Source organism: Agelaius tricolor, unplaced genomic scaffold, assembly GCF_023055355.1.
Source record: "Agelaius tricolor isolate 1412-34295 unplaced genomic scaffold, bAgeTri1.0.p SCAF_37, whole genome shotgun sequence".
In the NCBI taxonomy this organism is placed as follows: Eukaryota; Metazoa; Chordata; class Aves; order Passeriformes; family Icteridae; genus Agelaius; species Agelaius tricolor.
The window spans coordinates 2,602,449-2,629,002 of NW_027269297.1; the positions used below are offsets into that span (position 1 = coordinate 2,602,449).

The window sequence follows — 26,554 nt, forward strand, 5'->3', positions numbered from 1 at the left end:
GCCTCCTGTGAGAGCACAACGTTTTGTTAAGGTTTTTAATTAAGATGGTTTGGGAGAAGATGAGCCCCAGAGCAGACAAACATCCGATTTTGTGCCTAAGCCCCGACGGTTCGGCGCAGAAGGTGCTCATTGAGCAACGGGAAGCCTCTTGTGAATTCTGCTAAAATGGGAGGGGATGAAGCAACACTTCAGAGAAGCGGACCCCTTCTCTGGGGTCACTTGCTTCCTGTCATCTCACCTTCCCCAAAAGCCTCTTCCCCTTTCTCTGGGAAAGAAGAAACTGCCGGGCTGCGCTCTCTCCCTGCCTCTCGCTCTCCCCCTGCTTCTCACTTTCACTCCCGTGGGTTTCACGTTCCCTTTGCCAGGCGGAAAACCTCGCGGAGCTCCAGCCCGTCACCACCAGCACCACCACCAGCACCACCAGCAGGAGGAGGAGGAGGAGGAGGAGGAGGGCTGATCCTGGTTCCACCCTGCGGGACTTTCCTGGCTTCCTCCAGCAGGGAGCGGGGGGAGCAGGAGCCTGGGAGGCAGGAGCGGGGCCGGGCGGCGGGGAGCGCTCCCCGGCTCCGGCCTGGTTTCTACTGTAGGCGGTGCATTCCTCGGGAGGGAGGGAGGGAGTGCGTGCGCCCGGTGCCTTCCCACACTCCGCACTGCTCTTATTTAATGGGGGTCTCCATGCAGGGCAGGCGCCACAGGAGGTTTGGCGGTGCCCGGCTCCCTCGCAGGAGCCATGGAGAGCGCGGTGGAGATGGGAGCGGAGGCTGCGGGCAGCGCGCTCGGAGCGGGGATGCGGCTGCGGCAGGACCTGCGCAGGATCCGCTGCGCGCTGCTGCTCTGCCTGCTGGCCGTGCTGCTGCTCATGCTGCCCACCGCCTACCTGCTGGTCGGGAACCTGAGAGCGCCCAGCTCCTGCGGCCAGGTAAGGCAGGGCTGTGAGAGCCGAGGGGAGGGATGCGGGACTCCAGGAGGCTCCTCAAAATGCAGTTTATTACATCCAGGGTTGTGAGTTACGGAGCCTGTGCCTACAGCCATCAACTCCAGCAGCAGATAAGCCTGGAGACCCTTCCTTTAGGTTACAATGCATTCTATACTTTTGGTTACAAACGCATTCTATACTTTTCTTTTGGTTACAATGCCTTATATACTTTTCTTTTGGTTACAATGCATTCTATACTTTTCTTTTGGTTACAATGCCTTATAGACTTTTCTTTTGGTTACAATGCATTATAGACTTTTCTTTTGGTTACATTGCATTCTATACTTTTCTTTTGGTTACAATGCATTATAGACTTTTCTTTTGGTTACAATGCATTATAGACTTTTCTTTGCTGAGCATCTTAGTACACTAGAACCAATCTATACCTTAACTTTTACCTACAGCCTATCATAACTACTATAATTACCATGTTCATGTTACTGTTCTCCAGTCACTCAAAGTTTATACATTACAGTTTAAGCTAGGAGTTGTTTTTCAGGTTTCTTGCAGTGGAAAATTCTGAGACTTTTTCTCTACTTGCAACTTTGCTGCCTTGTTTGCCTGTGCTCTCTTTCTGCTTGGTAAAAACATCTTCTTGTTTGGGGTTATCCTTTGCTCTAAGTAATAAAAACCCCTTCTAACTAACATACCCTTTGCCTCCTTGATTATCTAGTAATTCTTTTCTTCTAGATCAAAACTTGCTTCCATCTCTATTCCTTCATCAGGCTCTACATTTAAAAATCTCTCTGCTAAGCACACACATACCTGTGAGACTTTCTTGTCAAACTTTCATCCTTCCTGGGCGCACCTGAGCACTGTCTGCGCCTCCCAACGGAGCCTCCCTGGAGCGGTTTTAATGTTCATTGTGAATTTCTCGTGTCTGTGGAGCTTTTAATGCTCTTTGTGAATTTTTCCTGTCTGAGGGCTCATGTGAGACTCGCTGTTGCATTCCTTCTTCCTCACCCTGAGGATAAATCTCATTATTGCTCGTTCTTTTTTAACTAACGGTTCCTTACTCTCACTGAGGTCACAAGCAGAGTACGTGGCTTTGAAACTTTTATTGCTGTGCTGCAGGGAATGTTTAAAAAATCACTGATTTCTGCCAGATTTTTGGTGCTATGGCTCATTTTCTTCCCTTCTTTGGGGTTAAATCTGGGACAGGACACTGCGGTTTCCCTTGGCAGTGTCCGATTTCAGGAATGCATTGCTTTAAAACTTTTTGCTGTGTTGCTCGGAATGCTTTAAAAAATCGCTGATTGGTGGAAATCATTGTCTCTGCACTGATTTCTGCCAGATTTTTGACACTATGGCTCATTTTCCTTCCTTCTTTTGGGTTAAATCTGTTACTTCCTTGGCAGTGTCTGATTTCAGGAGTACATGACTTTAAAACTTTTATTGCTGTGCCGCAGGGAATACTTTAAAAAAAAATCACTGATTTCTGCCAGATTTTTTGATGCTATGGCTCATTCTCCTCCCTTCTTTTGGGTTAAATCTGTGGCTTCCCCTCACAGTGTCTGATTTCAGGAAGATCTGCTGATGTCAGTGGGTCAGTCACCCATCACTGGGCTGACGGCTGCAGCTCTGGTGAATAATTAATTATTATTAATGCAAACTTCTGCAGAGATCTGATTTGAGGCAATTAAGGGAGTGTATCCCTAAACTTCACATCCTGTTTTTAACTCCCTATTAAAACTTTCTCTCAGTCCAGGACTCCTCTCAGCTCCTCTCCTTTGGCAGACTTTGCTCCCAGCCATACAAACTTCTCTGCTGCTCCATCCCTCCTGCAATTCCCTATTCCCGGGAGGCTGTGAGCTCAGCAGGAATGCCCCGTGCTGTAAATTGGTGAATTAAGCTTTGAATTTTAGCTTCAGGTCTGAAATTCCGCAGTTAACCAGCAGGGTCCCAGAAAGGGGGGTTGGTTTTGGGTGGCCTCGAGGGCAGGTTTGTCCCCTGTCCCCTGTTCAGCCCGGGGATGTTCAGGGAGGGGAAAGCTGCTGACGGCTCCTGGGGCTGTGCTGGCCCCACTGGGACCCCGAGGCTGCTCTGCCCGGGTGATGCTCAGGGTGCAGCATCCTCTTCCTCACTGGGTTCTAACCTGGTGCAGCCCCTCGGGCTGGTGAATCTGGCAATTCCTTGAGTGATGCTGCCCTGACTGTATCACTGCTGTCGGTTCCAGGCTGCCCTGCCTGCAGGTGCCAGCACAGCTTTCTTCAGGGGCTGGGCACGATCTGAGAGGATTTGGGGGCCTTCAGTTCTGGAAATGTGGAATTACAGCAGAGCAGAGGCTGAACGTGGAGGAGTTTGAAAAGCTGGGTGCTGCTTGAGGTTGGGTTGGTAAAATTCACGAGGTGCTTTGGGCACTCTGCTGCTGCTCTGGGTTTGCTTGTGTCCCACCAGAGAAGAACAGTTCAGTCTTGAAACAATCTTGGAGCAGAAGAAAAATCAAATGTTAACTTGTTTAATCAATCCAATGCGTTCCTGGGTTGTGACCCTATTGGCAGGGTTAGCAGAGTAAAGTTCTTTTATGAGTGGGTTTGGCTCCTGAAGAGGAAAAGCACATCGTAAACGATTGGAATTGCAACTCTGGAGTGCATTCCCCTGCACCTGCTCCCAATTAGCAACACGTAATGTTTCCACAATGATGTTATGAGGTGATAAAGGAGTTACAACCTCTGCAAGTCCCAGGGAGGAAGAGGAAAGTCATCGGGGCTGGCAGAGTGCCCGGGGTGCTGTGGGAGGAGCTGCACCTCTGCTGGGCCCTGCCACAGCCCAATTCTCATTCATTCTGCTGCTCTGTGTGCCCACCATTCCCTCTGCTGCTCTGTGTGCTCATCATCCCCTCCACTGCTCTCTCTGCTGCTCTCTGTGCTCACCATCCCCTCTGCTGCTCTCTGTGCTGCTCTCTGTGCTCATCATCCACTCTATTGCTTCTGTGCTGCTCTCTGTGCTCATCATCCACTCTATTGCTTCTGTGCTGCTCTCTGTGCCCACCACTCACTCTGCTGCTCTCTCTGCTGCTCTCTGCTCATCATTCATTCTGCTGTTTTCTGTGCCCATCATTCCCTCTGCTCTCTGTGCCCACCCTTCACTCTGCTACTCTCTGTGCTCACCACTCATTCTGCTGCTCTCTGTGCCCACCATCCACTCTATTGCTTCTGTGCTGCTCTCTGTGCCCTCCATTCCCTCTGCTGCTCTTTGTTCTCACCACTCACTCTGCTGCTCTCTGTGCTGCTCTCTGTGCCCACCATCCCCTCTGCTCTGTGCCCACCATCCCCTCTGCTCTCTGTGCTGTTTTCCAGCAGGACAGCACACAGGGTGGATGTCTCTGCCTGTGTGGCTGCCTCTGAATGCCCCAAGGAGTCAAACCCCCCAGGAGTCTGCAGGTTCAGAGAGGTTCAGGCCCTGGGAATATTTCTGGGTGTGAAAGCTCTCAGGAAAATGTCTTTTTGCATTTTCTTCTGCATTCAAAGTTTGCCAAACGACTCTGTCCTCATGTGCCCCACTGACAGCTCAGGTCAGGACTTTTGGGACCAGCCATGTGTGGCAGAGCTCTGTGGGGCACTGGTTTGGGGTGTGGGTGCCCTGGGATGAGTGGGCAGCCCTGATGATGAGCATTGGCCTCCTGACCCTGGCAGCCCACGGGAGGAGTCCTGTGCTTGCCCCACGGAGCTCTGCCCACACACAATTGTCACCTTCCAGTGCTCTGGGAACAGCCCTGGGAGGAGGGAGGGACTCAGCAGGTGAGGAGCAGATGGAGTAAATTCCTGAGTCCTTCCTGGAGCCAGGAGGAGAAGGGAAGCCCGGGCAGGTTTGTGCAACAGGGGAGTGTCCCTGGGCATGCTGCCCACAGGGCGAGGCACCTCGGTCATCCCTGCCTGGCCCTGGTGTCACCTGGTGCCTCTGAAGGGATGCAAACTCATCTCTTTCACTGGAAATGTCCCTTTCAGGAAAAAGCAGGGCAGGTTATGTCATTACAGCAACATGTGTGGGCTACCAGTGTTCTCTGTGTGTCATGGTGCAATGCATGAATAATTCCAGGCTGGTGATGGTTTTTCCTGGACACCTTCCAGGCTCCTTCCATGCTCCTTTGGGAAAGAGAAACCACTTTCTTTTGTGTTTCAGTCCAGAGGGAGGAGAGGAAAAAGGGTTTTTCAAACCAGAGCACGTGGCTTGTGTTACTAGCAGGAAATCTATTTTAAGGCCACAGTGGTGCCCTGCTGGAGGAAGGGCAATCCTTCCTCAAAGGGAAGCCAAGTTTCGGGCTGAGTTCCCAAAACCATCGATGGAAAGGCACAGGAGAGCAGCTCTGGCTGCCTCAGCATCCCACTCAGCAGAGCAGCAGGTCCTGTGGCCTGGAGGAGTTGGTGCTGGGTTTATTTTTCATGGCATCCTTGGCACGTCAGGGCCACGAGCAGCATAAAGAGGAATCCCAAGGGTTGGACATGCAGCTGTGTGCCAGGTATGTGCCCTGTTAGCTGGCACTGGAAAAGGGACCTGCTGCAGAGCAGGAGGAACTGGAAAATCCCAGAGGCTCCAGCTGGATCCTGCTGGAAAGCTGGCAGCAAACCCCAGGAGAGATCTGCCCTCATGGCCTGCCCATAAAGGAAGGAGAACCTCAAAAGCTTCCTGATCTTTGGGGAAGGAAAAATACCTGGGAAGGAGCAGCAAGCACACCTGGATGGGCCCAGGTGTTGGGATTCCCCCCCCAAAGGCAGCACCAGTTAAATCCCTGCCTGGCCACTGCTGCTGGTGCAGGTGTTCCTTGTGGGTGCATGCCTTGGGTACAGCCTTCCCCTGGGCAGCAAAATGCTCTGATTGAAGCCAGTTTTTACTGGCACAGACCAGTTCCTGCCAAAAATTCCCAGCCCAGGCCATGCAGCATCTCTGGAGTTAGAAAAATGTGGGTTTATGTAGTGCACATGGCCTGCAGAGATCCTCCCTGTGAAACAGGGCTGGAGGTGGAGGAGCTGGGGGAATTCATTCTGCTCTCATCAGTCCCTCTGCCTGCAGAGCCAGCTGCTCCTGCCATGCCACTGGATATCAGCCCTCCTGTTTGGGTTTAGCAGGACCTGGGTACAAATGCACTGGGGGTTTTTGGAGCTCTGTGGTACCAGAAGTGTTCAGCAGCCAGCAATGCCCAGGGTCATTAGAGCTGCCTGTCCAAACATCTGTGAGTCATTCAAGGGGAGTTTTCAGCATCACTCAGTGGTTGGGCTCTCCAAAGAAACCAAAGGGAAAATTGAAGCTGTGAACTTTTCAGAACCACAGCTGAGCAAGAAAGGGAAAAGAGAGAAAAGCACTGATTGTGTGAATGTTCTCTGCATTGGCTCCTGCTGCTCAGCTCTCCCTCCCATCAATGCACAACATCTGTGCTTATTCAGTGCCTGTTTCTCACACCTGGTCATTGTGCAGCATTTTCTGTTGCTAAAACATCATCTGTAGGTGATTTGTATTTATATTTACACCTTTATGAGATAGCACAATTAGGAAAAAAAAAAGAACAGCCATACCTTTGCCAAGCAACAGAATCATTTCACACCTTGATGTCTCCCCATGCTCTATCTGCTCTGTCCCTCAGCATCTCTGAATGCAGCTCCTGCACCTGGAGTTTCCAGCTGGATTTCTTAGGAAACAAGTAAATTTAGGTTTAAACAAAACCTTTTTGTTATCTTTTATAAAGAAGCAGAATTCTTCTTGCTCTCCTTCCCATTTTCCTGCCACCTCTGTTTGGATTGCAACATCCAAGTTTATACAAGGAACTTCAGCAGAAGTTAAGCTTCAAGTATGTAAACAGTTCCACAGAAGTTGCATTCTTAAATATAGGTTTGGGATTGATTTTTTCCCTGGCTGCAGAATTCTTAGAGAAATGAGAATTAGTCACTTGGGAAATAGGTAGGAAATGCCACACAAGGAATGTGTAAATAATACTCCTAGGTGAATACACCTGGCTGAAAGCCAGGGGAGTGTGAGGGAAATCCTAAATTCTGACCTTGTGCTTCCCACCAGGGCAGGGACAAAGGCTGGGACTGAGTCACATCTGCAGGGCACTCATGGTTAGTCACCACAGAGAGCAGGACCTTGAAACTCCTCACACATGAGCAAAGGCTCAGGAGGCTCCTGGACAGCACAGCACCAATTTTCTGGAAGTTCACACAGTGCCACACTGGAAGTTCACACCAGTCTCTGCAGGAGGCTGCTGGGGCTGGGCCACACATTTCTGTACGAGGTGGGCAAGGGAATATAAAACAAAAAGGAGAATTTTCCCTACTGCTTCCTTCTCCATTTCTCCCCCAGGCTGGAGCAGCTCTTTTAGAAGTGTCTGTTTGCTGCAGCAGCACACGGATGTTTACTTCCAGTCAGACATTAAATGTCCTTGGCTTTCCTGGAGCAGCCAGCACCCCCCAGCCCAGGCAGGCCAGGCTGCCTCTTCTTCCACAAGCATTCCCCTTCCCCAGCCAACAGAAATTCTCTATTTTCTCCTTCTCCTGCAGAGTTTGAAGCTGTGTGAGACACAGCCAGCAGGAGCCAGCTTCAGCATCTACATATTAATATTGTTCCAGGTTTCATTGGGCAAAGTGCCTCAAATACTTTGCTATGAGCTGGTCAGGGGTGGTTTATTCAGTTTATTCAGTGTGGTTTTGGTGTCTGCCCATAAAACACACTGTGCCAGCCCTGTGTGCTCCTGAAAGATGTTCTGGGGTGGGGGTTCCTGACAGCCCTGAGGGTCAGCACAACCCAGGCTGCTCTAAGGGCTGCTCCTCAGAGCCCTGCAAGGGCAGATGTGAGGCAGCATCCTCAGCATCTGGCAGCATCCCCACCATCCCCCATCATCCTCCAGCATCCCCAGAACCTCCAGCACCCCCCAGCATCCCCTACTATCCCCAGCATCTCCCAGCATCCCACAATATCCCCCATCATAGCCCAGTATCCCCAGCATCCCACAACATCCCACAGCACCCCCCAGCACCCCACAGCACCCCCAGCACCCCACAGCATCCCCAGCATCCCACAGCATCTCCAGCACCCTCTAGCATCTCCCACCATCCCCAGCATCCCCCAGCATCCCACACCATCCCACACCATCCCCCACCATCCCACACTATCCCCCAACACCCCCAGCATCCCACATCATCCCCCAGCATCCTGCACCATCCCCAGCATCCCGCACCATCCCACACCATCCCCCAGCACCCCACATCATCTCCCACCATTCCACGGCATCCCCAGCACCTCACATTGTCCCCAGAATCCCCAGTATCTTCAGTATCCCCAGCATCCCACAGCACCCCATAGCACCCCCCAACATCCCCCAGCACCCCCAGGATCCCACACCATCCCACAGCATCCCACATCACCCCCCAGCATCTCCAGCACCCCCCAGCATCCCCAGCCCCCCAGCCTGCCCCCTGTGCCGTGCCCGGTGACCCAGGGGACACAGCAGGAGACTCAGGACACCGAGTGTGTGACAGGCACCGCCCCTGGGGACAGCCCGAGCTCGGTGACAGCAGGGCAGGGCCTCAGGGCCGTGAGGGCAGTGGGGGTGTCCAGCTCCAGGAGGGAGTTGCAGAGCAGAGGGAGGATGAGCCTTTGCCAGGGCAGGCTCCGAGCAGCAGAGCTCACCCTGCAGCTGCTCCCTGGCTCTGCTCAGCTCCTGCTCCCCAGGAGATCCCCCAAAATCCCAGACAGACCTAAGGAGCAGCCTTGGTCGGGGTGCAGGACCAAGGCAGGTGGAGCTGACCCACCTCAGTCTCTCCTGGTGCTGTGGGGAAGCTTTGCTCCTGTAAGGGCTCAGTCCTGGCTGCCTTGAGGAGAATCTGTCACCTTGCTCTGCTTGCTGTGCCTGGATTGAGGGCAGGAGAGGCTCTGCAGGGCTGGACAGGCACCAGGCATGGCTGGGTCACTCTGCTGCTGCTCTCCCAGCCATGCCAAGGGCTTGTCCAGCTCAGAACCTCACAGACCTGCCCCAGCTCCTGGAACCTGTCAGAGATGAAGGCAGCTCGAAACCAACAGCAGAAATGTCCTGCAGTGAACAAAGACTTGTCAGGGCTCACCTTTTAGCCAAAATGCTCCATCTGAATTCACTGATGTTTGTTGGGGAAAGTGAAACAGGAAAACCTTATAAATATGATTGCCTGGCAAAAGATTCTGAGAATATAGAAACTATAAGTGAGATTGAAATGAAAGCAAGCTTTGAGATCCCTCAGTTACTGAACAACTGGAAAACAATGGTGTGGCCAGCTGAAGGTGATCCCCTTTTGATGGAACAACACCCTCTGCTTGCAGCCAGGCCCAAGGGTCAGAGCAGACCCTGCCAGCTTGGCAGAAGGGGCCAAAGAGGAGTTTGTAGGGTTTAAAATGTAACACAGGATGGTAATGGAATGATTCTTATAGGCTGTATGGAAATGCTGTAGGATTTGTATCTTGTACTGGATTGGTTAGTGAGAATCAGAATATTCAACACAGAAGGAGATTTATGGTATTGGAACGGGAACCTCGCTCTCTTACCCTTTTACTCTCTCACCCTCTCATCCTCTCTCCCCTCTCTTCTCTCAGGCCTGCTCTGAGCTGTGCCTGGCAGCTCCCAGCAGGGCCCTGCCCCCAGGCCCTTTGCAATAAACCCCAAGTTCCAGCCCTGGCTCCAGAGATCTCTCATCTCCATCCATCCCCACCATCCTACCCCCGACCCTCTGACAGATGTTACTGCAGCTGTTCCATGTTCTGGCCAATTGCCACAGACCCTGTGAGCTGACTGTTGTCACTGTCCCTGCAGGTCACAGAGGAGAGGGGCTCTCACTTCCTGAAGCAACGAGCAGTGGCTGCTGGTGAGTTTGCCACCCTTTCCCCTGTGGTGTTGCAATCCCAGCACACCTCTGCCCTCACCACCCCAATCCCTGCCCAGACAAGCCAGCCAGGGCACACTGAGGGAGATAACAGTGGGCAGAGTGAAATGGGAACATTTCTAACCCCAGGCTGGAAAAGCTGTGCAGGCACAGGCGTCCCCCACAGCTCTACAGTGTTGGGATGTTTGTGAGGGTCCCCAGGACGAGGTGAGAGATGAGAATCTGACTCCAAATTCTCAGAAGGCTGATATATTATATTATATTATATTATATTATATTATATTATATTATATTATATTATATTATATTATATTATATTATGTCATATTATATTATATTATATCATGTCATGTCATATTATATTATATCATGTCATGTCATATTATATTATATCATGTCATGTCATATTATATTATATCATGTCATATTATATTGCTATATTAAAACTATACTAAAGAAAGATAAAGGATACATCAGAAGGTTAGAAAAGAATTAATAATAAAAACCTGTGACTGACCAGAGTCCCAACACAGCTGGACTGGGATTGGTCATTAAGCAAAAACAATTCACATGCTGGGTAAACAATTCTCCAAATCACATTCCAAAGCAGCAAAACAGGGAGAAGCTGAAGCTTCCCATCTTCCCAGGAGAAAAAATCCTGGGGAAGGGATTTTTCATAAAAGATCACAGTGACACTGCAGGGTCAGTGGGACTCCCTGAACGAGCACCAGCAGGGATTTGGGAGCCTGTGCTCCCCACCCTTCCCCTCTACTTGCCCAGCAGTTCAGGACACAGCCACGATGTGCCCTGCTGGGGCTGCAGCAGCTCTGCCAAACTCCCCTCTTGGCATTTATCACCTCAGGGGGGTCAGTAAAGCTCAGCAAATCAGCCCTGACTCAGAAAGAGCCTGCACATTTCCTCAGGGGAGTCAACCACCACTCATATTCTGTTGACTTAGGGAAGGTTCTTCCCCCAGAGGGTGCTGGCACTGCCCAGGCTCCCCAGGGAATGGGCACGGCCCCGAGGCTGCCAGAGCTCCAGGAGCTGCCAGGGATGCCCAGGCTGGGATTCTGAGGTGTCTGGGCAGGGACAGGGGTGGGATTGATGATCCTGTGGGTCCCTTCCAGCTCAGGATATTCTGTAATTTTATTATTGAACAGCAGCAAACATCCTCACACCATTTTTTCCCCTTTTCCCTCAGTTACAGACACGCTTTCCAGTGCAGAGAAGCCACGAGCTCACCTGACAGGTAATTCTTGTTCACAACTAAAGCCTTTTTACAGCCAATGTTGTGCTTCAGTAAGCTTGGTCCCTGTGGATCTGGTGGGAGCAGGTGTTGCAGGAAGCATGGGGAGCAGAATAATCAGCTCTGCCTTGTTGAGCAGGCCAGGCTGAGGGCAGTGTGTCTGCAGTGAAGGGCCAGCTGACAGAAATGTCACTTTTCTGAGCTGTTTCTTTCATTGAATGACCAGCTTTTGTAACTGAACTGAAACAGGTTCCTGATGTCTGTGATCTGCTGAATCCCCCAGAAAAGGCAGGGAAGGAGCTCATGTGAGCCCTCGTGGAGCAGTGAATTTGCAAGAATTACAAGTTTTGGAGCAAACTCAGGTCAAATCAAGCTAGTTTCAGTTTATTTTTCTGCAAGGCCTGACTCAAACTCCACACACACCATATTCCCATTAATCCTTCCTCCTGTTTTCAGTGAGATAATCTCTGACACATTTCAGAGCAAGCAGGGAAAAGGTAATGCCAAACTGAGCCCTCCGAGCTTTTATGTTGTGGTAGGAAGGTGCCATCACAAACTCCTGTCCCAGGGTGGGCAGCCAGGCCTTTCCAAAGAGTTATCATCCCTTTCCAAAGAGTTATCATCCCTTTCCAAAGAGTTATCATCCATTTCCAAAGAGTTATCATCCCTTTCCAAGAGGCTTCCATGCCTTCCCAAAGAGTTATCATGCCTTTCTGAAAAGCTTCCAGGCCTTTCCAAGAGGTTTCTGTGCCTTTCCAAAGTGTTGTCATGGCTTTCCAAGGATCTTCCATGCCTTTCCAAGAGGTTTCCATGCCTTCCAAAGAGTCATTATGCCTTTCCAAAGGTCTTCCATGCCTTTCCAAGAGGCTTCCATGCCTTTCCAAGAGGTTTTTATGCCTTTCCAAGAAGCTTCAGTGCCTTTCCAAGAGGTTCCCATGCCTTTCCAAAGGGTTTCCATGCCTTTCCAAGAGGCTTCAGTGCCTTTCCAAGAGGCTTCCATGCCCTTCCAAGGGTCTTCCATGCCTTTCCAAGAGGTTTCCATGCCTTTCCAAGAGGCTTCCATGCCTTTCCAAGAGGTTTTTATGCCTTTCCAAGAAGCTTCAGTGCCTTTCCAAAAGGTTCCCATGACTTTCCAAAGGATTATCATGCCTTTCTCAGAGTTTTCCATGCCTTTCCAAGAGTTTTCCATGCCTTTCCAAGAGTTTTCCATGCCTTTCCAAAGGTCTTCCATGCCTTTCCAAGGAGCTGCCAGCATCTCCAAGGTCCCCACATCACCACCTCACCCTTGAATCTGTCACCACCCCAAGGACCTTGCCCTGGGACATCCCCCTCCCTCGCCAGCTCCACCCACATGGAAAATTGAGTTATTCCCAGAGAAAAGTTCCTGCCTGGCTCCAGTGTGGATGGAGTGAGTGCCAAAGGGTTTTCCAGCTGGCCTGAGGCCTTTTATCCCTCTCCAAAGCACAGCTCACTGCAGAGGCTTCCCCAGCACCCCGGGGTGTGCTTTGTAACCTGAGAAATGCAGGAAGTGCTGGGATGCTTCTCTCTTGATTTCCTGCAGGGATCCAAATGCACCCCCAGGGCTCCATCACTCTGCAGCTCAGGGCTGATGCATTCCCAGCACAGTTTCCTTTCCTTGATCCAGCAGCTCCTTCCTGATGCTCATCCTTGGTGCCTTTCCCTTTGCCATGGGGGTTTCTGGAGCTCCAAACCTGGCTTGGCTTGGCCATAATCACAGCTTAGCTCAAGTGCCAGTTTTAAGGAGCAAAACCTTGCTTCTCTAAGGTTTTGGTTTTTTAAATCCCCCCTGGCAGAGAGGCCCAGAGGCTGCAGTGAGTCAGAGGAGCAGCCAAAGCTCTGCTGGGCTGCTGGGAACTTCCCTGGGTTGCACAAAAGCCCAGCTGCCACAGGGAAACACCCAGCACTTTTCTCCACATTTCTCCAGCCCCCATATTTACAAAAATTTCCTTTGCCATCACTCCCAGGCTGCCTCCCAGGGTGTGTGTCCATCCTCTCTGGCATTCCACTGAGGGCCAGTCACTGCTGGCCATAGAAAGGAGCAAGAAAAGGGGAAACTTAAGGGAATTTTCTCTCTCCTTTCTGTGCTGTGCTATGTAGTCATCAAGAAACCCAGTATCTATGGATTATTTCTGACCTTTTTTTAGCCTGAACATATTCCTGGTGCTTCTCCCTGTGGCAATGAATTTCCCAGCTTAACAGCACTTTGCAGGCAGAAAATATTTCCTGTTATTTTCAACTCTGTGCATAATAATTTCATGGGCTCCACCCTGGTGTTCTCTTCTCAGAAACAATGACTTGTGCACAGAAAGTGTAAAAGGAATAATTATTCCTGATCTTTGTTACATTCCCACACCTCAGGTGTTTTCAATGTGAAGGTGGCAGACTGCAAATCCTAAACTGTAGGAAATCTCTTCCACACCTTTATTCTGTCTTTTTCTAGTTTTAGGCACATCTGTTGTGAAGGTGAGAACAGAGGAGTGAGAGGAATGAGAATTGGATGGAGCTCTTTGGGAATGCTCTGATTAATTGGCAGTAGCAGAACAGCTCCATGTTTTGGTGTCTGTTCCTTTATGATAAATCTTCCAGCTGCTCTGGGCCTTTTTAACTCACACTGAGAATTTTTATTCACCCAGGCTGGAATCCAGATCTGCCCTGCCTGCTGGCTTTACCCACTGAGATGTGCCAAAACCCAGCTCAGAGCTGCCTCCAAGCCCATTTCCTCCTGTGCATTAATGTTCATTTGGGGCTTCTCCTTGCCTTGCCATCATCCCCTCCCCACTGACTCGGTTGGGTTTGGGCTCAGGATTCAGGGCAGTGCCTGCTCCTTCTTGTCACCAGCCTATGGCACAGGGGATGGCCAATGCTGCAGCACCTCGTGCTCCTGGTGCTGCACTGGTCCCAAACCTGGCACCTGCCTCGTGCTCCTCCTCCTGTGCTCCCAAACCCACCTCTAAACGTGGGCAAAGCCTCATTTATGCCTCCAAATCACCTTCATTAAATCCTCAGGGCATGAACTGCAGCAGCACAGGACACAGGACCTTGCACCACAAGGGTTTCACAGGCTCCAGTTTCTTGCTCAGACTCAGAGTTGTGGATTAATCTCTCCCATTGGTGCTAAGAACTGCAGAAACCCCACAAATTCAGCACAAAATAGATCCTAAATCTGACAGGCAACAGGGATTCTCCAGCAAGGGACTGAACCAAAAGGGATTTGGGGACCAGGAGAATTAAGGGATACCAGAAATTTATAGTGTGTGAGAAAATAGAAGGAACTGCAGCAATGAATCTCTTATTAAAAGCAGATTTTAATCTCTTATTAAAAGCAGATTCCTTCAAGAATTAGTATCATAGGTATATTTGCAGGAAGAGGAGCTCCAGAATTTAGGAAATAAATGAATAAATGCCAAGTACAAAGTACAGCTGCTGCTAGAAAAGGAGCTGTGCTGTATTCAAAAGCACTTGAATGTTCATTTTATTCTCCTGTTACTGAAAGCATGGGAAAAACTAATTAACTTGAAAATAGAGAGCATCAATAGAGAGAGATTCATCCTAAAAGGGAGGTTAAAGCTGTGAAACCTGACTAATTCTGGAAGTCAGGAAGTCATGTAGTTCATTTGAGATCTTATCATATTCTATAACTAATAAAATCTATTTTATAACTAATATAAAAATTCATTGTGGAATTGAGTGTCATTGACATTTTAAATGCATCATTCTATGAGGAAAGAATATTTCACAGGCAGCTTCTCTTCAAATTCCCCCGAAATTCCAGAGATGGAATAGAGCCCAGGACATTTTCTGGAAGTATTCTGATCTTTCCTCACCCTTCCCACCTCAAACAAGATTCTCTCTGTTCTCTGAGATGAATTGATTGCTCTGAGCTCTTGCAAAGCTCAGAGTGATCCAAAGCTAGCTGAGCTTTTCCCAGGATTCAGAAAGTCCCTGAATTGAGGGATGGTGCATTGAGGTGGATGCAGATGAAGGCAGACCAGGAGCACTTTCTTTCATTCCCCTCTCTGTGTCAAAGCTCCATTGTCTCTGACCTTTAGAATATTTCTATAATTTTGCTTTCCTTACTGCCACAATCCCAGTCTGTCTTCCTCTTCCCTGAAATATTTTTCCCATCCACTTTTCCTCCTGGGAAAAGATCAGAAGGATTTGATACTTCAGCAGCACCAAAAAAAAAAAAAGAAAAAAAAAGAGAAAAAAAAGGCCATTATTTTGTTGTGCTACTCAGAGAATATAAAAGGAATTGCACTCCTAACAGCTTCCTGTCTCCTCATGGATTATTTGTTGTTGGAAAAGAGGGAAACAGATGCCACTGGGACATGAGCACATTCCTTTTGCTCATCTCACCCAGGATGGACCTACTGGTTATTGCCAAGGGAATTCCAAAGCCTTCCCTCACCTGCATTCCATTTGTCCCCCTTCCCATGCACACACCCCCTTCCCCAAACACTGAATAAAAATCATCTTTAAACATGAACACAAGCTCATTAAAAAGGCCTCAGTTCCTGGAACTCTGTTCCCTCAATCTTTTCTAAGAATTCATCATTCATTTTCCAGGTTCATTTCAATACCTGAGATAATCTTCATGGTTTTTGTCCTCTTCTTCCCACTGCTGCTGTTTTAGCACAACAATTCCATGTGGCAGGCAGTAGAGAGCAGAGACAACTCTTGATTCCCTGCAGAAAACCATGCAAGGGCTGAGGTTTATTGCCCTCTCTGTTGTGTGTGAGAAATCAAAAAGTTGGGAAGGCAAAAGGGCAGCAATTCCCTCATTTTTCCCCTGCAGGCTGGGAGGCATCCTCAGCTTGGATCCGACTGATGCTGGGGTCAGGACTGGAGCTCAGTCTGCTCACCAAAAGATTGGGAGCAAAAAAGCCTGGAGGAATGTTGAGGCTGACTCCAAATGCAGTATTTTGTTCCAGATAAGCATTAAAGAAAGAAAACAGGGGAAGAAAGGGATAAAAATGGTTTAAAATAGAATGCATTGTTTTGGAATTGGAGCTCTTGAAGCACAGTGGGGTCTTTGGGGTTTTTTGCTAAAGTCCAGTGACCTTGGTAGAGCAAAAGCAATTCTACAAGAGATGTCCTTGAGAGCACAGAGGAGGAGAAGGGCTGAGGAGCCCCAGCCTCCTTAAGAAGAAGCAGGAAGAGAAGTCCAAGTGGTGACACATGGTGGTGACCAGTGTGGGCATTCTGCAAGCTCAGCAGTGTCTTTCTAAGAAACAGAATTGCAACCCACCCCTCCTGAAGGAAAAGATGGTTTAGAATGTCCTCTTCCTGTCCCTAACCCTTAGGTCAGGATTCAGGGCAGTGCCTGCTCCTTCTTGTCACCAGCCTGTGGCACAGGGGATGGCCAATGGCATCCAATGGCCAGCCCTTAGGCACAAGCATGGTACAGCTGTCCCAGTGCTGGTGTCACCTGAGGACAAGGTTTTCACTCTGAAATGGGTGAGATGGGAAGGGAAAGCCATCCCCATCTTCCCAGTGCCAGGAGACTCAGCCTTGAGGATGGACAGCTCATCCTTTGGGGTCTGACCCACAACCAGGACCCCCAGGCACAGCTTACACTGTCAAGATCTTCCCAGAGCACCCTTGGCTTTCAGACCTGACAGCTCAGACCTGGACCCCCTGTGGGCACTCTGGAGAACACCCCTGGACAGTTGTCCTGTGTGGGAAATGGGCTTGTAGAGAGTTTTTAGGGTTTCCTTCTATCAAATCCTAAGGGTGTATTTCCTTCTATCAAACCCCTTAGGGTTGTTTTTTGGGGGTTATTTCACTCCAACCTGCAGCTTCACCTTTCCCTACCCATTAAATTAAGGCTCTAGCGAGCTGCAGGGGAGTGATGGCACAGAAGAAGAAGAAAAAGAAGAAGAAGAAGGAGAAGAAGAAGAAGTAGAAGAAGGAGAAGAAGAAGAAGGAGAAGAAGAAGAAGTAGAAGAAGAAGAAGAAGGAGAAGAAGAAGATGAAGAAGAAGAAGAAGAAGAAGGAGAAGAAGAAGAAGGAGAAGAAGAAGATGAAGAAGAAGAAGAAGAAGAAGGAGAAGAAGAAGATGAAGATGAAGAAGAAGAAGAAGAGGGAGAAGAAGAAGAAGAAGGAGAAGAAGGAGAAGAAGAAGGAGAAGGAGAAGAAGGAGAAGAAGAAGGAGGAGGTTCTATCAAACCCTAGGGGATCCTAATTCAATGGGTAGGGAAAGGTGAAGCTGCAGGTTGGAGTGAAATAATCCCAAAAAAACCCACAACAAAACCCTAAGGGTTTGATAGAAAGGTTTCTCTTAGGGTTTCTTTCTATCAAACCCTAAGAACTCTCTCCAAATCCATTCCCCACAATCCTGCAGCCCATTCAGCTCACTGTGAAATAAGAACATTTCTGCCCCAGCTTTTTTGCTCACCCTGTTTAAACCCCTCTCCCCTCAGAGCAGAGATTTCACGTCCCACCCACCCTGTGCCACCCTCACCCACTCCTCTCCCTCTCTCTCCCCGCTGCAGTGAAGAGGCAGGACCTGGCCAGCGCCGTGGGGAGCCACATGCCCATCCTGCAGTGGGAGGACAAGCGAGGCCTGGCCTTCACCAAGAACAACCTGAACTACTCCAGCAACGCCCTGGTGATCCCCGTGTCCGGAGATTACTACGTGTACGCCCAGGTCACCTTCCGCGGGCCCGTGGAGAGCAGCCACAAGGCCAGCTCTGTCACTGAGATCATCACCAAGGTCACTGACAGCTACCCCGAGCCCACCCAGCTGCTGATGGGCACCAAGACCCTCAGTGAGAACGGCAATGGTTGGTTCCAGCCCATCTACCTGGGCGCTGTGGTCTCCTTGGAGGTGGGAGACAAGCTGATGGTCAACGTGAGTGACATCAAGCTGGTGGATTACACCAAGGAGCACAAAACTTTCTTTGGGGCCTTTCTGCTGTAGGGCTCTGGCCTGCAGCAGATGGTGGGGGATCCCTCCAGGGTCATCGGGGGGGTTTTGTTGGGTTTTGGCTTTGTGGGTGCGTGTTGGGGTGAGATCTCTGCTGTTTGCCTTCTCCTCCTTCTTCTTCTTCTTCTTCTTCTTCTTCTTCTGTGCCATCACTCCCCTGCAGCTCACTAGAGCCTTAATTTAATGGGTAGGGAAAGGTGAAGCTGCAGGTTGGAGTGAAATAACCCCCCAAAAAAACACAACAAAAACCAAACAAAAACGAACTTAAAAAAACAACCAAAACAAAAAAAAAACCCAAAAAACAAACAAAAAACCAAAACAACAACAAAAACCCCAAAACAAACAAACAAACAAAAAACAACAAAAACCAAAAACCACACTCAAAAAACCCCAAACCAAACAAACAAAGAAACGCCAATTTAGAAAAATGAAAGTCATATTGGAGGGGGGAAAATGTATTTTTGAAAGCAAAAGTTGAAAATTCTTCAAAACTTTGTAAGCTAAGGAGGAACGTTTGATACATGTGGGTAGGAAGTTTCTTCTTGAATATTGAGGCTATGCCCTAATTCCACCTTCAATGTACAATTTCCTCAACAAAAAAAGTTCTTGAGCTTTCTCCAGCACTTCCAATATAGTTTTGCATGACCCTTCTTCAGATTCTCCTTTCTAAAAAGTAATTACTTCTCATAATTTCCTTATGAATACATTTACTCAGTACTTTGCACTAACATAAAGCTCAGGTTAATTATTAACTGCTTAATTAATCCCTTCCAACTTCCCTGTAAAGTAGATTAAAATTATATCATGTGCTTTGCAGCAGCTACTTGAGATTTTTGGTTTTTCCAAAAAAAAATTATTTACAGTTCTCTAAGTCCATCTACAGCCTCAAAATATTCTGGAAAAGATCTAGGAAACACACAAAACACTTTCTGCTTCAGCATGAAAGTGGAATGTCCCCTCCAGGTCCTAACTTTAGGATAACAGGAAAAAAAAAAAGAAAAAAGAAAAAAAAAAGCGAAAAAACAAGGTAGAGAGAGAAACACAGAGCAAAATTTTGCACACTTTTAAATCAGCCACCGAAATTTTGGGAGAAAACCCCTGCAATGTTTTGCTTTCCATTATATTTAATGCAAGGCAAATGCAACTGAAGAAATCACTGCTTGGGGTCCAGCCACAGCTGATGGTGGCCCCAAGGGACTCCCCAGCCTTGCCCTGGGTGCAGTTTGGCCACCAGTTGTACCCACATGAGGTGAAAAGATCCAAAGACACCACCCTGGTGGAGCTCAGGGCTGTTTAACTTCCCCCCTTGCCCTTACCCATTTCCACAGAGCTTTCTGCCTCTCAGGGAAATTCCCTTTTCCCCTCCCCTCCTGCAGCAAACCCTCAGGTCTGGACCCTGAGGTCTCACAGCCAAGCACCCACCAGGCTCCCCCTCTGCAGCTCTCCCCTGCCTCACCTCCTTGGATTTCCTCCACTTCTTGCCCAGAAATGACAGCAAAGCTTTGTCCCTGAGCTGATGCTTCCACCCAAAGCCTGGTGGAGCCCCAAGTGCCCCCATCAGGGGTGGGGAACGGCAGGGGTGGGGATGAGGGGCTGTGTCTGCAGAGATGAACTGGGCACAGGCTTTGTGCTGGGGACAAGCCCATGTGAGACCCTGCAGCTTTGTCCATGGCAAAGCCCTTCCCACCAGGAGACCTTTTGTTGCTCTGGGAAGATCTGCTTGAGCTGAAAAGAAGACAGTGGAGCAGCTGGAGCAGGGAGAGAGGCCAAGGAGATTGGGAAGGGAGGAGAGGAGCAGGAGGAAGGAAAGTCCAGGCAAGACCAGGATCTCTTCATGTCTTGGTGTGAGGACCTTCCAGCTGACATGAAAACTTTTGTGGTAAATCATCTCAAAGTGGAGGATTTTTGCCCATTCTTCCCCATCTGCAATTCCTGGATCCCACAGTTTCTGTCCTTCCCTGTTTTAGGCGCATCACAACAGCCGGGACTTTGCCACCCTGCCCTGCCCTCCTTTCCTGCTTCCAGATTTTCCTTGAGTCTCATCACTGAGTGTTGGGCCCTGGCACAACTCTGCCTATTTGGGGAGCTTGACAAATTCCCTGCACCAAAACCTCATCCCAGTTTGGCTTCCCATCCTTTCTTTGACTCATCCTTCACCCTCCCCACATCTCAGCTGTCCTCTTGCTCCCTCCTGCCTTCCTGGCCCTGTCCATTAGGTGCAAGGACACTTCTTTGTCCAAATGCCATTTTTTACACTCAATTTCTCCAGCCCACAAAGAAAAGTGACATCTCAAAATAGGTTTGGATTGGAGAAAGTAAATTTAATTATCCTGCAGGCAGATGGAAACAGAGTCAAGGGATCCTCTCATGTCTTTATGATCCAGATCACGTCCATCTTTGAGCCCTTATTCCTATTTTATCTCCACCTGCCCAGCCTAGTGTTTTTAGCTATGTTTGGAGCAGTTATTCCCCAATTATCCCATTAACACAACCTTGTTCTGGTGATCCAGCTCCTTCTCAGGGCTCTTCTTCCTGCTCAGATCCCTCCCACCAGGGTAAAATCTGGTGAAATCCCCCACTCTTGGCAATTCTAGACAAAATTATTCCCAGTGAAACCCTGAGACTTTCCATAGCTCAAATTTTGTGAAGTGTTCCCCGAACACCTCATGTTGAGTCTTTGATCCCTTGGTTGTGTGCCCAAAGCAGGGTCTGAACTCATGAAAACACAAAATCTGCAGCTTTTGGAACATGTAGAGCACTTTAGGTGACCAGCACACAAAACAACATGGTCAGTCTCATAAAGGAAGGTTTGAAATCATTTTTTCAAGACTGGTAATTCCCAGCAATTAGGCAGGAGAGCTCCTGCAAAGGACAAAATAATGTGAATTTGGTTTATCCTTGGAGGAAATTGGAAGGGAAATTCTCTCTCTCTCTTCTGGGATAATTACAGCAATTCAGAAAGCTTCTCTTTTCTACAAATGAGCTGATCATTCTGAGGGCACAAGGCAATCCTGACAGGCTGGGACAGCAGATTTCCAGAGAAGCTGTATCCCAAGGCATCATCACTCAATCCTGGTGTGCTGAACGATGGGAATTGTGAGGGCTGGGGCAGAGCAGTGGGGAATGCAACACCTGGCATGCAAAGAACCAGAATGTGGGATATACACACACACTTTTCTTTTCTTTTTTTTTGGTGGATATTCCATAGAAGTCCCCAGAAGTTCCTTTGGCAATAATGAGCCTTTTCTAGCACAGAATTTTGTCCACTGTTGCCTGCTGCAGCTCCATTCCAGGTGTGATTCTCCATTATCCATAGAAATATTTATTTTAGTCCAGTTAGAGCTTTTGCACCCCATTACCCACACCAGCTAGGAGCACATTTAGCACACATTTTATAGGACATAAAACAATATATGTGGCATTACTTGTTTTAAAGTGGTGCAGGCATATTGATCCCCACATGCATCCTCATGGAAATTCCCTATATTCCCTTTTTCCCCCCTTTTCAGTGCTAATAATGTTACTGTAACAGTGACCAGCACATAAAATAAGTGTTCAGGGGTTGATTTTGGCCCTGTTTTGTATTAGATATTCCTCCACAGAAGTCAAAGGCATGAAGTCAGAATAAAGCACTTCAGTGAGACCAAAGTCAAGCTTAGTCAATATCTCCAACAGACTGAACCTAAACTGTGGATTCTTAGATTTTTAACTTTTTTTAAGTTAAAAAAGGACACAATTATTCTCAGAAACTTGTGTTTGTTGAGCTAGAAAATATAAAGTGTTTCTGGAGATTTGAAAATGCCCAGGCATCAGCATTTTCAATTAAATGAGAAGCTGGTGAGATCTGGTCATGGGAAGTAGTGACCTTAAAGTCTGTGGTCAAGCTGAACATGTGCTTTGTTTTGGGAGGGGCTGTGAAACTAAAACTATTATCAGGAAAAAAAAAAATGGAATCTGGAGAAAAAAATGTGAAATAGGCAGCTTTGGCTAAATGAGGTTAAACATATGGTTTAGGTTTTGACCCTTCCATTTCTTAGGAAAAAGAACCCAAAAGCACTTTTCAGAACAAAACCACTGAAAGAAGAAGTATCAAATTATTATTTAACAACTGCTCAAAATATTCTAGATCTTAGAGTTGGCTTCTTCCCTAATCCTTTTCATCCCCCAAAAAACTAACACTAAGCACAACCCAAATTCATCAGAGTTCCTACCACTTCCTTTCCCCTTAAAAACTGAATATTGATAAATAAGCATTAACTTTCTCTCCATGCACACACAGAAATAAATTTATTAACTTTTAATCAAGGTATAAAGAAAGCAGCTCCAGTCCTGCCAACATCTATTTGTGCTGAGCACAGCCCTGAGCACGTGGCTGAAGGGGATCATGGTAAAAACCAGCTCCTGTTTGGTGGAGGGGAGGAGTAAAAGCTGCATGCCTCAAATTAAAAAGTCATAGAAAGTTTTGATTGTGTTTATCCTCAGCTCCATCGTGGTTTGGAGCAATCTTCCAAATCAAGGAGTGACTGCAGGGACTGTCCAGCACAGGGGTGTTGGCAGGATCAGAGTCCAAAGGATGGACCCAAAAAGGTGCTGCTGAGATGATTTTTGGCAGGGAATGTGATGAGCAAACCTCTCTACAAAGGGGGTCCCCAACCAAGCCCAACAGATTTTGGAATTCGCTCGAAAATTTCAACACAATATTCCAGAATTTTGAAGGAATCTTGGTTTTTCACCCCCCTATGGCACAACTGACCACCCTGTCCTTTGCTTTATTTGTCTTGTGAGTGGCCCATCATTTCAGATGAGAAATGAGGAGAGAATTCATTCTTTAGAAGAATCAGAAAATGTCAAGGATCTTTGCCCCGATGTGGGTGTTACACACCAGTAATAGCATTTTGCTATTGTAAGGGATTTTCTAAAAGGGATTGTCTTTTGTCTTGTGCCTCAGCACTGAGATGTATCTTTACCATAAGAACTGACTTAACTTCTTTATATTTTCCCAAGTTTTATGATAATAAAAATGCAACTTAACAAATGTGACCACTTTTGATCCCAGTCCCTTCCCAAAACACTAATCACAATTAAGAGTGACCAGCTGATGCTGATGTATAAGAAACCAGTTTGATTGTGTGGAAATGTGTGAATAATCCTTATTTCATGCAGTTAGAGGTCCCTCAGCAGGGTGAAATCAGGTCCAGACTTTCCCCTGGGAATTTAGAGACACTTGCACTTCATAAGGCAAAAACCATACACAAAAACACCTCAGCAATTTGGGAACCCTATATTCCCAACTGCTCAGCTCCTGGCTGACAGGCACAGCCCAACCAGGAAATTCTGGCCAAATGAGAGTCCAAATGAAGGCAGCAGAGCCCTGGGCACCCCTAAACCCATTCCAGTTCCAGCCTGGCTGTCCTTACCCTCCCAGCAGAGCAGCAGCATCCCCTGGGTGTTCATTCCTCATCCTGGCTGCTGCTATCTGCAATTCCTCTGCTGCCAAGAATGCAAATTCCTTTCTTTCCACCAGCAGCACTGAGGGACATTCTCCCATTTGCCAGATTATTTCTTATTCTCAAAATTTGTTTTGTTTTCCTGGCTTGAACTCAGAGCGTCACATCTCAATTGCCTCAGAAGAGGTTTCTGGGGAAGGGCTCTGTGCTCTGCCTCCTGGAAGGTTTTCACTGAATACTCTGGTGGAGGACATTTGTTTCCCCTGCTTTCCACCCACTTGCAGATCCCTGAGAGGTTTTGTTAACAGCCTCTGTAGATCAGCCAGGAGTTGATTAGACAGTGGGAATCAGGCTGCTTTCCCCTGTGACACCAAAAAGATGTTACTTGCTGTTATGCTGGGTGTTTTTTTTCTTTTTAATCCAATAACTACCTCACATTTAGCAAAAGCAAAACAGAATTTTATTATTATTATTTTCTATTTTAACTTGAGCAGAGCAGAATTCAATTTCACTGCCATTCTACTCCATGCTTTGCACATTTAGGGTTATAACTTGAGATTCTTTGTGGTCTAAACACACTGAGAGTGAGCATTGTGCTGCATTTTGGCTTCCTTTAATCATATCAAAGGTGTGTGCTCTCAGTAAATCCAGGCTCCCTCTCGAGAGTGGAGGGGGACAGAGGCACATCCCTGGAAGGCTGCACATCCTGGGGAAGGTGGGGATCACTGAAGTGCTTCTCTCCCAGGCTGGAGAGGGATTTTTGTGCTGTTCTTCTGGGTAAAGATGACCCAAGCAGCTGGTGAAAGGGAAAACCCCACTGCTCCCACTGTGGGGTGGGTGGATAAATCTCTGTGGGATTAATAAATTCAGAGCTGAGCACCGATCCTGAGGGGAGGGCGACTTTTCTGATGCTGGAAAGCCACTGCAGGAAATCCATGCTGCAGGCAGGACCCTGCCCACAGGAGCTGGGCATTCCCAGCTCTCCAGGACCCAACCACAGCTGGGTTGATCCCTCTCACCCTGTCCCCCTTCTCCCAGCTGGGGACAAGATCCCAGGGAGCACATCCAGCTCTGGGCCTTCCTCTGGCAAGGCTTTATCCCCATGGAGGATGCAGCACAAGCTGGGACAAACTGGAAGTGATTTTCCCTCCCAGGAAGGTCCAAGCCTATAAAAATCCCAGCTGATGGGCAGGGATGTGTTTCCCACCCCTCTCAGCATCCAGACAGGCTCCCAAAGGAAACCAGAGCTCCACTTTTATTTCTTGGTGAGCCCTGGTGCCAGCACTGGCTGCAATTCTCTCCCAGAGGGTGAACTCTGCAGTGACACTTCCAAATTCCCGTTTCCTGATCGTTAAATCCCTTGGAACAACATGAAAATCATTGCCTGGGAGATCATAACCCAGTTTATTAAGCAACATAACTCAGCAGTGTTCAGGTTTTTTGCTGAATTATGAACTAAAATAGCTTTCCAGCTGCTCTCAGTCTTGCACAAATCTCCTTATGTTCTGCCATTGATTGTAGAGTTTTATATTAAAACGTCAAAAAAAAGGCACTGAAAATGTTTGCTGCATATTTATTGGTACTGTACATAGAGATGTCTTAATTTTATGGAAGAGAAATTGTAATATTCATGGTATAAAGTTTAGATCTGTTATACTTGATGCTATTTCTTTGGGAAATTAAGTTCACAGATAGTTCTTTAAAATGTTCTTTATGTCTTAAAGCGAAAAAATAAAATTAATTGGATTCATATTTATTCCTGAGTGTTATTTTATTCTAATAAGCACCCACCAAGTGCTCCATTCACAGCTGGGAAGGGCAGACATTTCCCCATGTCAAAGTTTATGGTGTGTTATAAACGTGTAGGGTTGGGGTTTTTATATAAACTATGAATTGCATTCAGAATACACACAGAAATGAGTAATCCTGGCATTTCCAGAGCAGTGAAATTAAACCCTATTCATGCGAGGACAAGGTTCAGACATTTCCCTGAGCCTTTAAGGGTTTTAGAGAATTTTGTTCCAGTCTCATCTGAGTAATTTTCAAATTCCACAGGTTCCTTTTTTAGTTTCTAGACACAACTGAATCTGACCTACATTTCTAAGGGTACTCCCTCAAAAAGACAAAACAACTCCCAAAGATAAGTAAGGCTTTGGAGTGAAAAAATTATTTTCCCATTTAACTGCTTTTTACACAACAATAAGGAGATTATTTAGTAAAACCTTGCTTTGTTTTGGGATCTCTTTACAATTTCAGAACACTGGAACAGAACAGGATTTATGATTCACAAAAGAGGCCTTTATGGGGATTAACCAAATTGCTAATTCTCACAATAGGCCCCATTGGACCGAGACCATCAATTGCTATTTCTGTAAACAGAAACAAAAAAATAAGAAAGGGAAAAATGAACTCTGTTTTCTGCAGTAGCTGGTTTGGCTGATGGGTGCCAGCTGAAGGAGCAGGGCTGGCTGCAGGCTGCAGTCTGGAATTTGGGTGTCAGCATGGCTTCTCCCAGGGCCTGCCAGTGCTGGGCTGGCTCTGCCAGGACCATCTCCCTCCCTCAGCTGATTGCAGAGGGCTCAGAGGCAGGAATCCCACCCTGCCTTCATTCCTGAGCTGAACCAGACCCTGCTGGGCATGGAAGATGTTTGTAGCATTTCTGTCCTAGGGTGACTTATCCCCATTTGTGTGTTCTGTTTATGCTGGATATCATGTTCTGTGCCTTCAAGCCTGGCTCTGAAGAGTGAAAGTTTGGTTTTGTTATCAGCCTGCTGCCCCACAGCTGGTGGGACACACAGACAGGGCAGAACATGGTGCTGCTTTTGCTTTTGGCTTTGCTCTTGCTCCTGCTTTGCTCTGGTGTGACCGTGTTCACAGGGGTCAGAGGATGAGGGAAGAGATGAGGATCTGACTCCATGTTTCAGAAGGTTTGATTTATTATTTTATCATATATATTACATTAAAACTATACTAAAAGAATAGAAGAAAGGATTTCATCAGAAGGCTGGCTAAGAATAGAAAAAGAAAGAATGATAACAAAGGTTTGTGGCTGGGACAGAGAGCCCAATCCAGCTGGACTGTGATTGGCCATGAATT

At 47.7% G+C, this 26,554-nt stretch overlaps 1 protein-coding gene across 1 annotated transcript; it reads left to right on the plus strand.

The window, feature by feature from the left end:
• Positions 1-272: 272 nt before the first annotated feature.
• TNFSF15 (TNF superfamily member 15) lies at positions 273-25,214 on the plus strand. The gene is made up of 4 exons (XM_071453653.1): positions 273-919; positions 9,747-9,798; positions 11,018-11,065; positions 17,578-25,214. The coding sequence occupies exons 1-4, from the start codon at positions 731-733 to the stop codon at positions 18,003-18,005; spliced, it is 717 nt and encodes a 238-aa protein (XP_071309754.1). The 5' UTR covers positions 273-730; the 3' UTR covers positions 18,006-25,214.
• Positions 25,215-26,554: the final 1,340 nt, after the last annotated feature.

Bases quoted from the DNA above. Each gene is read 5' to 3' on its own strand.
- TNFSF15 (XM_071453653.1), top strand. From the start codon at position 731: ATGGAGAGCGCGGTGGAGATGGGAGCGGAGGCTGCGGGCAGCGCGCTC. The intron at 9,799-11,017 runs GTGAGTTTGCCA...CTTTTCCCTCAG, and splicing joins GCAACGAGCAGTGGCTGCTG to TTACAGACACGCTTTCCAGT. The intron at 11,066-17,577 runs GTAATTCTTGTT...TCCCCGCTGCAG, and splicing joins GCCACGAGCTCACCTGACAG to TGAAGAGGCAGGACCTGGCC.